At 37.9% G+C, this 17,828-nt stretch overlaps 1 protein-coding gene across 1 annotated transcript; it reads right to left on the reverse strand.

Annotated features, from left to right (window-relative positions):
- Positions 1-1,089: 1,089 nt before the first annotated feature.
- On the reverse strand, positions 1,090-17,472 carry LOC118273577 (sodium/potassium-transporting ATPase subunit beta-1). Its single transcript, XM_035590623.2, has 7 exons — positions 17,212-17,472; positions 8,662-8,790; positions 6,513-6,629; positions 4,530-4,630; positions 4,137-4,235; positions 3,739-3,895; positions 1,090-3,325 (listed from the first exon to the last, which is right to left on the reverse strand). The coding sequence occupies exons 1-7, from the start codon at positions 17,345-17,347 to the stop codon at positions 3,177-3,179; spliced, it is 888 nt and encodes a 295-aa protein (XP_035446516.1). The 5' UTR covers positions 17,348-17,472; the 3' UTR covers positions 1,090-3,176.
- Positions 17,473-17,828: the final 356 nt, after the last annotated feature.

The raw sequence follows: 17,828 nt of genomic DNA on the forward strand, positions 1-17,828 counted from the left end.
TATTTATAAATGAATCTTTCCGTTTGCTAATTGGTTATTCGAACCCTTTTGTGTAGGGATTATTTTAAAAACAATTCTTTTTTAATATTGTATGTGAATTAATAATATATTAACGTCCCGATCGAGTCTCACCAGTTGTTTTCAATATTCGAATAAGGTTTACTATGCTGTTTTACTAATTTATTTAAAATAACTTAATAGGTAACTTTTTTTTCAACCTATTATAGATAACTAGTTTAGTACTTTGTATCAATGTACGGATATGAAAATAAATAACAGAATCTGTTCTTTTAATCAACTCTAAAAGCTATATTTTTCTTATCTATCAATAACACACAACACAGTCCACACCACTACAAGCAGTCGCCTCTACATCTCACGTACTCTTTGCCCTCTCTTGCCGCCCAAATCTGCCTGTAACCGGCGGGCCGCCCAACGCCCGCCGCCCCAGCGCCCCCTCGCGACCAAGCCCTGAACAAACTAATGTTCTAAGTGCTAGCGACTTGGCTGTATCTAACCGAGGCAACAGGTACGTGGGCCCTAGTATAAGTAATTGGAAACTTCATGGCTATATGAAGCGCGCGGAATCTTTTAGTTCATTTGTCTTTTGTTTCAATAATTGACCAATTATTTATTATTCACGATATCTCGAGGTTGATCATCAATCATGATTGTCTAATCTCATATATGCGTTGCAATCAGTAGGCAAACCGGAGATGTTACACCAGAGATATGCTATGTAACTACGCTACGAAGAAATAAGCTAAGCTGTGAAACTATGTGACCGTTTCCATCGATACTAAGCTATGTAGCTGTGCGAGGAAGATACGCAGCTCGAGTATACGATGTATCGATAGTAGGGAAGCCATCCACGGTACGCAACCATAGCACGTATGTATAAACACGCATACATAGCACGCATCTTTTCATAAAAAACATAGCTTAGCTGAGTCCGTTTCCACCAGCGCTAAGCTATGTGTACCAATGAATATGATTGATGGAAACTAAACGCATCCACAGCAACGTAGCATAGCACATCTCTGGTGGAAAAGCATCCTGTTTAGTAAAAGCGAAAAACAAACACGAAAATAATAAAACTTGATATATTTATTCAAAATTGAATTCACATTTATACAATCAACAACTTGGAATATTTATAAATAGGATTTGTACTCGAAACAGGCATGAACAGTGAACATACTCTCACTACGATACATACAAGGAAATACAAATAACGCACTGGAATCGAACCTACGACTGATCACATCTTTGGTAACTGAGCCATTTCTACTTTATTTCGTACCTAATATCAAATTTTAGAGAGCACATAGGTACACAAATAGATTTAGTACGCAGTACCCTCAGTACGAATTTGCTTTACGTTTAATATAAGTTCTGCGCGCTCTGATTGGTTGGTTTATTCGAGCCGGCCAATCAGAGTGCCGAACGCGCTCTCGTTTTGATTACTTTAAACGTAAAACAAACTCGTACTAAGGGTACAGGTAAGAAAATAATGATTAGATTCAGTATAGAAACTATTAAGTCGATCAATGGTTTCAAAAGGCTTACTTAAAAATCATACAATTGAGTATAACAATACTTAGGTACTGTCTAAATACTGAATCAATCACTATTTTCTTGTCTGTGAACCAAATAACCAGGTTGACTACACGTAGTTGGTTAATTTCCATACTTTTTAGACATAATATGTGGAATATTTACCATAATTTAAACGGTAATGTAATGCGCATTGTTATTTTTCATCTATCGCAAACTTGAATAACATTTAAATAAAATCTCCAAGGGGGAAACCTGTATGTATAGATACCTACATTTTTGCATAGTTCAATTCTTGAAAAAATAAGTTACAATATAGTCTGAATTTATAACTTTTACTCAAAGTAACTTCTATTCTAAAACTTCGAGCCCAATTCTTCAATTTAATTCATTTTATTTCTCATTTCAATTCAATCATAATGTCATATTTAATTTGGTGTACAAGGCACATAATAATGAACACAGCCAAACTACTTAATCCACAAAATAATAACATTAAAAAAGAACAATTCCAATCAAATATATAATCTTAGTATTTTCATCAACCACTTACGATCAAGCGCTGTATTGCTGCTACCAATAAGAATAAAACATTCATCCCATTTTACAAAAGTAAAACAATTCAGTGCACATAATATTTTGTTCGTTCAACATAGAATAAACCAACCTACATGGATAATTTTATTAGTAACATCACGCTTTCTTACATTCAAAAGTTTTCGTAGCATTTACATATGGCTGTACGAAAACGAAACGAGAGCGCGTTCGGTGCCCTGATTGGTTGGTTCATTTGTGCCGGCCAATCAGAACGCCAAGCGAGTGTCGTTTTCGTTCAACGCAAAGCAAACTCGTACTAAAGGTACTGATGAATTTACTCTAAACGTATATTTCTGCACATTCTCTCAAGGAATTAAAAGCATTCTGTATACAATACATATAAATAAATAAAATAAACAAGTAAAGATCGTGCATTCTATTAATTAATTTTCATCTATTACATTTTCACAAAAATGGCGGATAAGACCACGTCAGAAGACAGGGATTATAAAGTAGATCTACTAAGCTGTTTGCACACCCATCCATTTGTTGACCGCACATACACAACGCGTGTAAATCACAAACTATAAGTATACTGTAGACACTTGGTGACTCACCATCATGGAAAATTGATCTATTTACTATTATAAGGCTGGGTACGCAATGAACTGCTGTCCATATGGTAAAAAAACTTTTCTTAACATGTTTGTAGAAGATATTGAGACACTTTATTAACCACATATAGCTGAGTAAAAAGATGCACACTTTATGAGTAATAAATCATCTGCAGATTAAAAATAAGTCGTATATATTATGATAAACTTCTGAAGAACTCTTTTACTAAATTATTAAAAAATCTTCTATAAAACTTCATTTACTGGCGAAAATAATACTGATTTGTTATATTTAGCGACATAAATAAATACGATCACCAATTGAATTCTTGAATAAAACATCACATCGCTTTTTTCTTATCACAAACAACAGACGACAGTCAGTGCATACCCAGCCTAACCGGCAGTACTACACGTTCCATAGCACAATGGAACTACACTATCGCTGTACACGCGATACATTGCCGCTTATGTATGGGCCTCGGTGCTGTTGCCGCTGTCATTGGCTTCAATGTACAGCTGGAAACGAGTGTAGCCCGACGGTTCCTTCAAACTCTTGTTGTGGATTATGTTCTTGGCCCACGCCCTACATCGGATCACGATGTTTAAGTTATGTGCTGAAACGAAGAAAGGAGATATTATAGGTGTATAGAGTTTTTTTTTTCGATTTAAATTGTCGTCTTTAGAAAAAGTTGTCTAAATTCATTTAACCCTCCCATTTCTCCTGTATCATATTCAATTCATGCTAAAAAGCAGCCCAAAACTATATATCATCTACTATTTTACCATCTTGAAATTTCCATCTACGTGGGCAGACATAGCTACATTTATTATATCAACCTATACTTTTAATACATAGCTAGAAACTAAAACTGTATACTTGCACTAAGATATATTATATCGATTCAGTTATTAGGAGTAATGAGCGAAAATACCTCTATATATTTTCTTTCAGGAAAAAAATTGCCGTCATTAATGGAGTAAACTTAACAAAAACAGGTTTATTATAATTATTAATTAATGAAATTACCTGGCGAAGACAACCGCACAGCGACGAGCGGGCTCTTATACTCCCTATTCTCATACGAATAAGGGTAATATTCCTTTGGCATGCCTCTCCCCCATGGATACTCCAGCTTTGTGTCATTCGCCTTCTCCTCCTCACAGGATATCCACACTTGCTTTTGCTGTTGAATTAAAAACCTTGATTAGAATACATTAGAGTCTGATTTCATTTGAATGACCAGGGTTGCCAATAATTGCCAAAAAATACACACCAGCAAAGGTTATTGTACTTTAATTTAAGTTAGAGGTCCAATCCCCTCAAAGATCACACTTGTAACTTCTTTGATACTGTGGGTGTCCATTTGCTTACCATCAAGTAAGGTGTGTAGTGTTCAAATATTTACAATGAGTATAGTCTCTCACCTGACCAGGATCGAGTGCCTGAATGTGTTCCACCAGGTCCTCAGGCATGTCTGCTGGCAATTCTGATGCTTCATAGTATTCGGGCTTCCAGTTAATTATCTGGAATCAAAGAATAAATGTTAAGAATAAACTAACATTATTTTAAATCTATTAAGATTTTTATTTTGGATTTTGTCTCTGTTAAATATATTCTATCACTATTATAGTGTCGGAAGATAGGTTTAAAGTGCCCTACTTTAAAATTGAATGAAAAAATGGTTTCTTAATAAAATTATGTAGACCGGGGCTTTATAAATGTAATAATATTTTTTGTGAAACTTATACGTGAAAGATCGAGAGGGGGTTTGCTACAGACTCTTTCCCTTCCTTAATCTACCCATTTCCTTCACCTACCCTGTTGACTTTGACGAAGATGCAGGGGTTATCAGGGAAGCCGTACTGGTCCTCAGCCTTGCACTCCTTCTGGGCCGTGTACCAGCGCTCACTGCTGTAATCTGAACCAAAATAATTAAGAATTTAACATTTATTAACGAACTTCACAATCATTATGGTCTTATACTACATCACAATAATTTGTTTAATTTTGGTGTTGTCATCAAGTGTATCGGTAGCCCCCAAACTAGGATAAAGATATTTAAATAGGATAAAGATAAAGATATTTTTTAAGATATTTAAATTATTTTTTAAATATCTTAAAAAATACAATGATCTGTTTAAACTACTTTTTTTCAGAGTTGTTTACATTATTGCCGTGCAAAGGAACTGTCTCACAAAGTGTCTATTAACCATAGTACAGACTTGCATGCTTCAGTACTTTGACCATGTCTCCAGCCTCCAGGCGTAATAACAACTCTAGCGGCTGGTCATACAATAGAAGAATAGGGAACCAGATCACGAGGTAGATCACCTATGCGCTGGACTGATCAAGTCAAATCGGCTACGGGAAACCCTGTGTCAGACTGCGCCAGACAGTCCACAAACAGGGAGAGGTGGCGGGAGATCGTGAGGAAAGCAGCATCCACCTCTAATACAAATACGGCCACCTCAACGTGACCAGAAGATACTCAATTACTCATAACTCAACTAACCAAAGTTCATGTCACATTTAAACATACACCTCTGCCTATACTCTCGACAATGACATTGCCCAATTCCCCCTTCCCAATCTTCCAAATTCCCGAACCCTTAAATTCCTAACCCCCAAAAAGCCGGCACGCACTTGTAACGCCTCTGGTGTTTCAAGTGTCCATGGGCGGCAGCGATTGCTTACCATCAGGTGATACGTCTGCTCGTTTTTATGCGTGTTTCATAAAAAAAGACATGACGTCAACTTATACATATATAACCTCCAACCTCATCTAAAACCCACAGTCGACCTCCACACATTCATAGCCCAGTCTATTCCATGCAAAGCACTACAATTGCGAAGGTTGTCTATTCTATGCCATTGTACGTCTATGCTGTATACAAGGTGTAGTAGTTTTCCATAGAACTATTGATTGGCACAGTGGTCGGCTTGTGGAGCTCATACGCGGACAAATTGCCTCGAGCCACGCCCGAGGGTGCGGTGTTTGCTCTATCAAGCTTATTCTTACTGATTAGGTGGGCAGAGGTTGTGGCGTTAAGTATAGAAAGTTAAGTGAATCTGAATTTGACATATCAATTGGAAAGATTTGAGTGAGTGAGTGAGTAGAAGTTGTAAAAGATATGGTAGACGAACACGATATTATCTAAAAAGATGCCTAAGTTTTGAGTCAAAACATTCAGAAAAATAAAGACTTTTCGGCACTCATTAATGCAACGTCACGTCTTTTATCACCCAAGGGGTAGGCAGAGGTGCACATTTCGGTACTCAATGCCGCTATACAATGTACACCCACTTTTTACCATTTATGTTATAAGTTACGTGTAATAGGAGGTAAGCCTATTGTCATATACCGGGCATAATTTCAGACTCCGTACTCACATATTGGGTACAACAAGATGCTCTTATTAAATACTTAGGTAAATCATATTAGTATTTCTGATTTGAAAATTAAAGCCAGAATCTATAGAAAGTTTTATGCTTCGGCACGAATGGGCCGGCTCGACCGGAGTGATACCACGGCCTCACAGAAAACCGACGTGAAACAACGCTTGCGTTGTGTTTCGTTGTGTGAATGAGGTTACCGGAGGCCCAATTCCCCCTTCCCAATCTTCCCCAATTCCCCAACAACCCTTAAATTTCTAACTTTTAAAAAGCTGGCAACGCACTTGTAATGCCTCTGGTGTTTCAAGTGTCCATGGGCGGCGGCGATTGCTTACCATCAGGTAATACGTCTGCTCGATTACCGGCTTGTTTCATCAAAAAAAAAAAGTATAAACCGCAGAACTTACCTTTAAAGAATTCGTTCAGCTGTTCCACGTAGGGCTGGTACTCGGAGGAGTTCTCCACGCTGTACTTCAGCACCAGCGTCTCGTACAGGGGACGAGATGCCACGCCGGGGTTGGCTCCTGAAAGAATCATTGTGTGTTTAAAGAAGGGATTACTCGACTTAGAAATCGAATCTGACATTTCAGCGGGTTTGTGTACTGTATACTAGTAATTACTATAACTAGATCCTAACAAAAAAGTTTACGCCTTGCCTAACATTTGCCTAACTTTTGCCTAACACTCCCTGGCTTAAAACGGGATGGTTTTGTTCTTACTCCTACTTTGAGCCCCGGAAACCCGTTAGGTAGCTCCGCAGCTCTTGGTCATATTCAGTATGCTACATTTTCATACATAGATGAAACCAACAATTCAATTAAAAATATAATTGCATTTTTCCTGTCAATGAAATTCCGACCACAATTGTATCTAACCCGCTACGGCACGCTACCAACGCTACTGATTAGGTAATTAACTGGAAAATTATTGTAGTTAGCCCAGCAACAGGACCCAAAATATGCTTACAAACTGATGACTGACATGATTGCGTCTTTAACGACACTCCTGTTAGATGCAAACCCCATTTAGCGGGGCGGTAATTTAAGACAAGCTACGTCGCATTATGTAGGTAATAGGGAATAGGGTAGATAACTTAATTTTATTTTAATGTCCGCTTTGTAAATTATTTTAAAACAGATTTTAGACACGTATTTTGTTATTTTCTTTACAAAAACAAATACTTAGAACAAATTAAAAAAAACGTGTCTAATTATTATTTTTTCATTACTTAACTGACGGACTAATTAGATATTTATGTTTTATACCCCGTCATCATCCCTATTATCTGTAAAAGTACACATAATCCACTCCTAGGAAATACATGTTTATTTAATACATAATTTACGTATCCCACACTACAATGTATCGCTAACAATATTTATATAGGACAGGATGCACAGCTCGGCACTCGGTACTCGGCGGAATAATTAAAATGCTCCATTGTTTACATCCTACCTTCATCCAACGCTCCGTGTTACTGCCGGTGATAAACTACGGTTATTGAGGTCAACTAAACATTATATAACAACTTGCAAAATGTTTGCAAGTTTTGCCCTGGGCCCTAAAGATGGTAGTGGTATGTGATGTCCTTTTAAGAACGTGTTCCATATTAAGAAAATCTGTAGTAGGTGGGTGTAGAATAAGTTGTTTAGAATCTAGACTCCCTACACAAGGATTTTTGTCTGATTCGTGGATCAACAAACACTGTCTCATCTACTGCACAGCTCAATCAGAGTCAGAACAACAAAAAATAAATTGCGCAGGATCGAAACCCAAACACGTTGTACCTACTATAGCCTTGTTTGCCTAGTCACAACTCAAACCTTTCAGTCATAAACGCTAAACTTTATAATAATGTATTCTAGAACATGCTATAGGATACCCAAGAAATTACTGCCCATACATCCCACCATCCCAGCATCCCACTGTCGCAGTCATTAGTCCCCCGCGAAGGAACCGCCGTAGGAAACCCATTACGTAATAAAAAGCGCGGAACTCCGGCCGACCTGACCGCCGGCACCGACGGCTAAATGTGAGGCGACCTCCTTACGATTTATAGCCCAGCCGCTATACGTTAATAGCCGTACTACATAGCCTACGTGCGATCTGCTAGTAAAACGTCTAGTGTATGGCGCAATGGTGGAAAATTACGACAGCACATTCAGGCTATCGATCATCGACCGGCTTTTGGTAGCAAGTTAATTTCTGAAGGCAATTTATTGTATTTTTTATTGGAACTAAACTTGCGTGTGTGGTTGCAAAGTTGAAGCCGAGGAAATAGAACATCCTATCTACATAATCCTATATTGTAGTTTACCTTCACTCATCCACGCTCCCCACTAAAATTTATCTACTTTGACTTTAATCCCTCAAAACTACCGAAGAATCCTCTTTACGCCTATGCCATTGTTTAATTTTACAACATTATATTTAAACAAAAATAAAACGTACGAATTGGAAAATACACTTTATTCCCAGTCCACCAGGAATCCCAGTGTCCCTGAACCAATTTCAACCACATTTCAACAAATAACCTACAACTAAGATGAAACTTACCAATAAGTGACTCCTCCAGAAGGTAGGTGGGTTTGCTCTCCTCCAGCGTGAGGTACAGCCCTCCCATGCAGAGCGCGAACATGAGCGCCAGCACCGCGTAGAACACCAGGTAGAAGGTCAGCACTATGCCTGGAAGCCAAGGAGTATCACGTTAAAATACATCATCATATCATCGGCCGCAATTTATTTAAGAAGAACTGTGATTCTTCTGTGTAGGTGTGCTTTAATCCTCGCAAGTAGTACGCAAGGTATACATCCCGTATGGGTATTATGCGCGTGTCGCGTTCCGCACGGGCCGAAAGAGCCATCAGACCATCACAAATGGGATCCAGTAGGGCTGATTCCTATCCGGAGCCGCGGACTACCTAGCGCTTTCACCACTACGAAAAGCAGGAGTAGAGGGAACGGGATGGCTTTTAGTCAAGTTTTAGCAAGAGTCTGACACTCCCTCTCAGTTTTTCTGAATGAGAAACTATACTTATGACAGAAACCGGGCAACAGCGCTCTCTGATAAATCTGAACCTTTGTGATCTCCAATCCGCTTACCAAGCGTGCAGATTGTGGAAGTTGAACAGCAGTAAACCAGATTATTGTTCAGTAGATTTTATCATACTCGTATAACTCGCGTATAAATGTAGTGTTTACATATAAACAGTTAGTACCTACCTACCCTTTGGTGGATACATGTAAACAATTGTGAATATACTTATATATATGTATATTATGTACAATGTATGTACATCCATTACAGTACCTACGTTACCGACTTACGTCACTGGCTATGTGCCAACTCCATTATTTCCACAAAATGAGAAGAAAAAAACAATTACTCATTACCATTTACCGGACTGTTTACTTTCAGAAATATATAACTAAACAACAATATGTATAGTGGTTGGTTGCTTAGTCAGCTGTTGAGACTATAAAGCCCTAAATTCGATATCAATGTAAGAACTATTTCAAAATTGGTAAAACTTGGTACTATACAAATGAATGTCTTTTGGGGAAAAGGAGCTGTTACATTTGCAGAGGTAAATGTAATGTTATATCTAATTAACCTATAAACATGAATATAACATAAGGAATGCTTACATTTTGATCATAAATTAATTATGTAAATGCTTTACAAGACTTATTATTGTGTTTTTCGGCTTACACACGTAACTATTTGAAGAGGAACTCGACTAGTTTGCTGCTCATGAATATGAGCCTCTAACACGGCTTGAAACTAGTCGAGTTCCTCGTCAAACAGTTACGTGAGTAAGCCGATAACATAATAATTAATTTAGTATGTCTCACGAAAGTTATAATGATTTACATTAGACATTATGAAGAAAATAAACACAGTTTTGCCAACTCCAGGTAACCATTCACAATCCTACACTCAGTAACAAGCAGTCGCCCTAACCTACATCACTACCACTCAACAATCAACCTTAACCAGTAAAAAATAGGGCGCAGTTATCAATGAACCAGCCGATACATATGACGAAAGGCGTCTAATTTTAAATGGCCGACCGAAATAGTTTGGACGCATTTCTACGTACACAAATTAATGTTTTTATGACATTTATATTGACGTTGTCTCGTGTCTGGAGAATTTTGGTTACATTCCCGCCGTGTATTTCCTGAATGGGTGGGCAGAGATATGTTTCAAAAAGATTTCTAGTTTTCTTCAGTTAAAAAGCTATAAGTCTATTGTTTAACGTCGCGGCTAAATTCAGACTACCCTAAGTGATGCCAAAGTGGCGTGTATTTCTCAATTTTATCAACTAGTTTTTTCATGGTATCAGCCCGTACACAAGCAGACGGATCACCTGATGGTAAGCAATCGTCGTCGCCCAAGGACACCCGAAACACCGGGGGTGTTACAAGTGCGTTACCGGCCTTTTGGAGGTTAGGAATTGAAGTGATATTGGGGAATCGGGGATTGGAAAGGGAATAACTGGACTGGTATCACAACGCAAACGTTGTTTCACGTCGGTTTTTTTGTTAGGCCGTGGTATCACTCCGATCGAGCCGGCCCACTCGTGCCGAAGCATGGTTCTCCCACAGTCAAACTCATTTCTTTTGACAGAGAAAACTACCCTACTGCGAAAACCATAAGAAAACGTTCGTAATCCTTTGGAGTTCTATCGTTTGCAAATACGTAGGTACATTAATATTATATATACTACATAGTACATACATGTACTGGCAATTCATTTCTATTTAAATTTAAATCAAACCGGCTGGTTGACAATAAAAAATGATTCATAAGAAATATCCCAATGACACATGCACCATTAGTTCAATCTAGTCGAGGAAGATGAGTGGCCCACTCCGGTGGCTCCGGATGCGGGAATTGAATCTACGACCCTGAGCTGGCGTGCGGACACTTTGCCGTTGCGCCAATTGGGAGTCAGGTCATTAAAATTTAAGATCGCCATCTCCCTCCGTCGGTGCAGGTGTACCGATGTACTGGATCATGTTTGTTAGCAACTGTAGCTTGCTTGGTAACAAACTTCTCATGGAGTTTAGGTCTCAACTGACTTCTGCCCGCGTCTTCGCCCGCGTTTCTATACAATAAAAAGTAGCCTATGTGTTATTCCAGACTATAATCTACCCCTATTCCAAATTTCAACCCAATCCAATCAGCCGTTTTGACGTGATTGAGGAACAAACATACAGACAAACTTTCACATTAGTTAAGATTAAGATATTTAGTAGTTCCAGTTTAAAGATATAAGATAAAAAAGAAGAAAGGAAAGAGTCGCTTCTGACAATTGTCTCCAGCATTGTGGGTGAATTTACAAACATTATCACATACAATTTCAATTTCAGTTTTGATTGTTCAGGAATCAATAATTCTTAGTATGTTCCACAATTTGTTGTGTCTGGTCTGAATGTATAGCATCATTCAGTATTTAAGGAACTGAAATAAATAGATACAAAACGATCTAATTCCGACCACACTGGTCTAAGCAACAATTAATAAACAAATGTACTATGTATTTACTATAAATAGATTATACGTTGTTGCTAATATATTACTTGATCCGAACAGCACAAGGCCGCCTCGCTTCACTGGGTCATGTAAACCAAGAGTGAATGAATGACTGAATGGGGACAACCGTTCAATGAGAACGAATGAAGTTATTTACATTTGAATTTAAAGTTCAGGAGTTAAGTCAACACTGATCTAGGATGATGTAAGATTAAAATACATGATATCTTATATTAAGAAAAAAAGAACGTTGCTCCACACTAGGATTTGCTCCTGTGTTGTGGGTGCGTTTATAAATTACAAGTTCACATACACATCACACCCAAACCCGAAACAACAATTTACGCAAAGATTTGCTCCGTGCGTGAATCGAACCCGCTACACGCTGCGCTGCAACTGACTGCACAACCACCGCACCAGCCGTGCAGTAAAAAATAATCTAGAGATTCTAGAATGCCAAACAGGAGGTCTCGAATTCGATTCTCGGGTCGGTTCAACCAAAGAGACAAAACCAAATATCGCATTGAATTATCATTCTTAATCTGCTTTTAATATGGCCCTTTCGTTATTCCAATCTTAGTTTTCAAAAGGCCGACTGAACACCGGCGATTGCTTTGTGTCATCAATTTCTAAAGGCATACAAATCGACCCCTGTTGAAAGAAAACGGGTTCAAAACAGGATCTTATGAATGCTCTTGCAATTAAAAAGAGTTTTATAAAATCCAGTTTGTATTCTAATGCAAAGTGATGTGATGTGTGATGTGGTACAAACACATATTAAACGTATGTATTGCAAAGAATCTGAAAACCGTAAAAGCTCTTCCACCGTAGGACAATACTTTTTACCTCAACATTATCAGGACAGACCTTTGCAATCTTTCGAATAACGACGTTCACAGCTGATCAAAGGCTTTTCCAAATGTAAGCTTTGCCTTATCCTCCATATTTAACAATAAACTTGGAAATTGCAAATAGCAATTAGGTCTCCAAAAGTCTAGTCTTTTGAGGATCCAAACCGAACTTTATTATGACCTTAAGAAAATTATGTTTAAAATGAAGTAACGATCTGAATATTCATTCATAATGATATCCAGTCGACACACGTTTGCAAGCAATGATGAACAATACAACTATTAATATGAAACGATCACGAGACGCCACTATTGGTTATTGATACAATATCGAGTGATCACTGCGCGTGCATTACATTAATTGAGATGGCACGTGTCACACTGAGGAATGTGTTTTAAATATTGGCTAGTATATTTTACAGTAAGTAGGAATGTCTGAATGGTTCTTGTCATGGTGGAGAGTAGGATTTTTTGTCACCTTTTTTTTAAACGTTCCCCACACTAAGGTTTTTCTCCTGTGTCGTGGGTGCGTTTACAAACATACAATTTCACATACACATGACACCCAGACCCGAAACAACAATTTATAGATCACGAAGAGTTGCTCCGTGCGGGAATGGAACCCGCTATACGTTGCGCGGCAGCCGGTTGCCTAGCCACCGCGCCAACCGTGCAGTCAATCAAAAATCATTCCTACTATCCTCATGGGTATCATGAGAGCCAATAAGGGACTCCTTATTGGCTCTTAATTGACAGTGGCTTGGTTAAAGTAGAAACTTCAATCTTTTACATAACGTTATCCAAAGCGTCTTTCAATTGAAGAGATTATAGGTTTATGGGGTCCTCTCATGTCTTGGAGGCCCTTAGTCCAGCAGTAACAGTCGAAAACTTTCGACTAACAAAATGGAGTCTTACCGCCGTACTCAGAATTATTTGGTGATTACTTAAGACAGTCCTTAACAATTGTTTTCGGAATAAAATCGTTACTAAAGAATAGTTTAAGTAATCATTAAATGACTCTGAGTGTGGCAGTTATTCTGACACAATTTGACTGATCCGTGACACCTCGACTTTCTTTATCATTAAAAGTCGTGTTATTAACTTATATTTATTGTTGAAAAAGTTACAAAAGGTGGGCCTTTATCGCTGTTGTTTCTATTTTACGGTCATACAATTATGTGCCGATAATACACCGATAGTGTTATTACAGTGTGAAATTGAACGTAAATTCTGTTCTCGACATGGCAACACTGGTAAGGTTCACGTAATATTTAGCTCTTGTGCCGAAAGAGTAGAATACATTTGTCCACCATTCCTCTTCTCACGGGTGTCATGAGCATGAAGCAAGTACAAAGAGGAGATGCCATAATGTGATTGTGCACTGTGGCACAAAAAATCAGCCCTGCCCAATGATATTATAAGTAAAAAGGTGTAGATAGGTTAGAAGCGCTCAGAAAGAGGTACATTTAAAATGTGGACAATTGGCAACCTTTTTATGTTGGTGCTTTTAGGTGTTAACTGTAAGTCTATATTATTGTTAAATAATGAATGACTTAATAAATACAGAGTATGGAACCGCTAGATGGAAAATAGAGATGGACGTGGTTTATAACGCCCCTCTCTCTCTCTCTCTCTCTCGTAAAGAGTCATATATTATGTTAAAGGGAAATCCAATTATGACATCTCCTCTTTGTATTTGCTTCAATAGTCATAAAACTTGGCAATTACACATTAACTTTAGGTAACAGAGACTTTGAGGCGGAACGAAGTAATTACATATAGAAACATAAATCAGTGTAATTAATTTAGCTAATCTTGTAATCAAACTGTTATGTCCGGACGATGTAATGCCAATACTGGGTGCACTGGGTGGCTGTAACAGAATCTCAGGCGTCATGTTACTGTGAGTCAATGATGCATCGTACGATGTACGAATATGGTAAGCCATCTACTGTATCAGTACAGCGTCATCGAAATCTATTGTGGCAGTTAAAGAAATAATAATAAAGTATGTAGGTATTCATAATCAAACGCTAGAAGTGTTAAGAAATCTGTTATACTACACACATTTGACATCTAAGCTTTCGAACTTTTAGCATATTATATCTTTTTCGATCGGTATGCAGAGGTACATCTTATACTTATACTTACTTATTATATAAAGCTGAAGTGTTTGTTTGGAACTATTGGTCCTATTTGAATAATAATTTTTGTGTTAGATAGTCAAATTATCGAGGAAGGTTATAGGTTATATTATAACATCACGCTATAATCAATAGGAGCCGAGCAGTGTCGCCAAAACCGCGCAGGAGGTGCTACAATCTAATACCTACTTTCCACCAGTTACATTAGGACTCCCATGAGGATGATCCTTAGCTATTTATTACTTATCATAACCTTTTACATAAAACGACGGACAAATTGCTTACTTTCAGAGCTTTTTTGTTTATAAATTCTGTTAGTATGTACTTATAGTATCTTAAGGACCTTACTACAATACTACTTAAATTAAGAAACTACACTATGAGACGATGACACACCTCCAATCCGTGGGGAGGTGAAGGAGGATGGAAGGTGGTTTATGGTCAATTTTGATTTTATGACCGCTGTATCCACTGAGGCCCAGTGAATTGGAGCTAAATAGGTAACAGACTCGTCTTTATGTACTAGATAGATGTAGGCGTAGTAGTAAAGTATATAATATACTGGATTATGTTGTTTCATCTGTATGATCTTTGTAAGTGGTGTAGTTATTTTTTATGGTATAAGCCGATAAACGAGCAGACGGATCAACTGATGGTAAGCAATCGCCGCCGCCCATGAACATCCGAAACACCAGAGGCGTTACAAATGCGTTGCCGGCCTTTTGGGGGCTAGAAATTTAAGAGAAGTTGGGGAATCGGGGATTGAAAATGGGGCCTCCGATAACTTCACTCTCACAACGAAACACAACGCAAGCTTTGTTTCACGTCGGTTTTCTGTGACGCCGTGGTATCACTCCGGTGACTCCGGTTGTTTTAAGGTAATTTTTATACATATAGACCTGTATATTAAAGAATAGCTACTGTAAAATATGTTACTACGCAAATATAATAGGTTACAGAAACCACAAATAATATACATAATGGCTTAGTTATTAAACAAAGCAATTAAACTACTAGGTACTACGTATGGGAGTACCTACTTAATAGTACCTAACTACTAACTGTTATTTATGTAATTTCGTGGCAGTTACTTGATGCACTATGATCCTGTAAGTCTGTAAGCCAGGATCTACATTAAAACACTGAAGTCCAGCGCGGTACGTTCCAGAGGGACATTTGACTCCACGATTGGCGCGGTGGTATGCAACCGGCTGCCGCGTAACGTGTAGCAGGTTATATTCCCGCACGGAGTAATTTTTTGTGCGATCCACAAATTGTTGTTTCGGGTCTGGGTGTCATGTGTATGTAAAGTAACTGTCTTAGATCCCGTAACGAAATAAATGAAAAGATGTCATTACAGACTGAGCGCAATCAACTAAGGGGTGTGTTGTACTATGCGTTTTACAGTAGAAGCTTCAGAACTGGAATATTAAAAGTACCGATTTTCCTTTATACTTAGATAATACCTAATGGTGACTACCTAAATGAGTTTGGTTTGATAACAATTCTTCCCACCTAAATAGGCATCCCTAGTCTTTCTCACAAATACTAGCTCCCGATACTTAAGAAAATGTATGGGTATTACTAGGTAGGTATTCTGACAAACCATTAGGCCTACCACAATATCAAGTAAATAAGCCAGGTACCTACGTATGTATGTAGAATTACGTAGTTATTTATATTCTTACGAACATTGACCTACGGTTGGCAATAAAAACAGTTCAGGCCAAAACTAAAATAAAATCTCGACGCAATTCGAAACTGCATTGTTAAAGAAAACAAGTGACTGTCAATATATACCACTTATTACATGGGACTTATAACATAAATGGTGAAAACTGGGTGTTAACGATTTAAAAGTGTAAAGTTATGTGTAAACTAGCTTCTGCCAGCGGCTTCGTCCGCGATCCCGTGGAATAAAAAGTATCCTATCACCCAAGCCAGCTCATACCCTGTCTGTATACCAAATTACATCAAAATCCGTTTAGTAGTTTCAGCGTGGTTGACGGACAAACATCCAAACACACAAACTTTTACATTTATATTATTATATTAGTGTGATGTTACCTTATTATATTTTATGTAAACAATGATACATAACAGTAGGTATATAATATGTCTTAGTAGCTAATGTTGATAGATCCAGTTGCATTTTGTAATATAATCCAAGAATACTTGTCTTATTTCTACGAATCACCTAAGGTATACGAATAACCTAATTAGCTAAGATAGCATTAGGTATATTTATTTATCTCTTTAAAATTTATTTTACCTGTAACCCTAAGCGTGTTGCGGAAAATAGCTAGTTGTAGTACTAATGTTTAGTCATGGTAATATCAAGAGAAATGAGGAAAGAAAACCTTAATTCAATCACACATAAGGCATAGAATTAGTAAGTACTCAACTACAGTTTAAGTTATGTAGGTACTTCTTTTCTTTGTAAAACCACTGAATTAAATATTAGGTAACATTGATAATCTTTTAAGAAATTGTCCTTCAGAGTTTCATCTCCTAATCCCTTACATAACACTGAGATACAAAGAAACTATGACATATAAACATAACATACCCCATCTTTTCGGCGTGCGTCCCAAGAAGCTGTTCTCTTCAGGGTTATAGATGGCATTCGTGAACCTGGACAGGCAGGTCCCAGGAGGAGGAGGAGCCCGCACCCACTCCTCAACTCCATTAGCCTTACTCGCCATTTTTAGTTACTATTTTACTGTAAACTTTCGATAAATCCGTACAAAAATACGGTACTGTAAATACGGCGCGTCCGTCATTCACGACGGTGTACGGTACACTGCGCGTACGCAACCGTGTCGCCGTTAAAGTGTTGAATAGGTGTCGTTTGTAAACGTCTGGGTTTGTGATTTATGCTCGTTGTCGCCTTGTCGTGCGTCGGTCTGACATTGTCCGGAGGAAATGCTTTGGTTTATTTTGTTGGTGGAAAATTTTGATGTTACTTGGGATCTTATTTTTGCATTTCATTACATTTCAATCTTACACGGAAACTCACTTGGTGTTAAATGGTTTTAATTCCTTAGTAAGCAATCGGTGAGTCAGTTATAGACGATAATAAAATAAAATTTAAATAATTTTTCCACTGTATCTAATTTCTTCTACAATTCAATTTTTGCCCGTTACTTAGTTCACTAGTTGCACAAACAAACCAAAAGTACCGCT

This window comes from Spodoptera frugiperda, chromosome 1 (genome assembly GCF_023101765.2).
Source record: "Spodoptera frugiperda isolate SF20-4 chromosome 1, AGI-APGP_CSIRO_Sfru_2.0, whole genome shotgun sequence".
Lineage (NCBI taxonomy): Eukaryota > Metazoa > Arthropoda > Insecta > Lepidoptera > Noctuidae > Spodoptera > Spodoptera frugiperda.

Excerpts from the sequence above, each read along its gene's own strand:
- LOC118273577 (XM_035590623.2), bottom strand. The coding sequence starts at position 17,347 with ATGGCGAGTAAGGCTAATGGAGTTGAGGAGTGGGTGCGGGCTCCTCCT. Across the intron at positions 6,630-8,661 it reads TCTGGAGGAGTCACTTATTG|GAGCCAACCCCGGCGTGGCA; the intron begins GTAAGTTTCATC and ends TGATTCTTTCAG. Across the intron at positions 4,631-6,512 it reads GCTGAACGAATTCTTTAAAG|ATTACAGCAGTGAGCGCTGG; the intron begins GTAAGTTCTGCG and ends ATTTTGGTTCAG.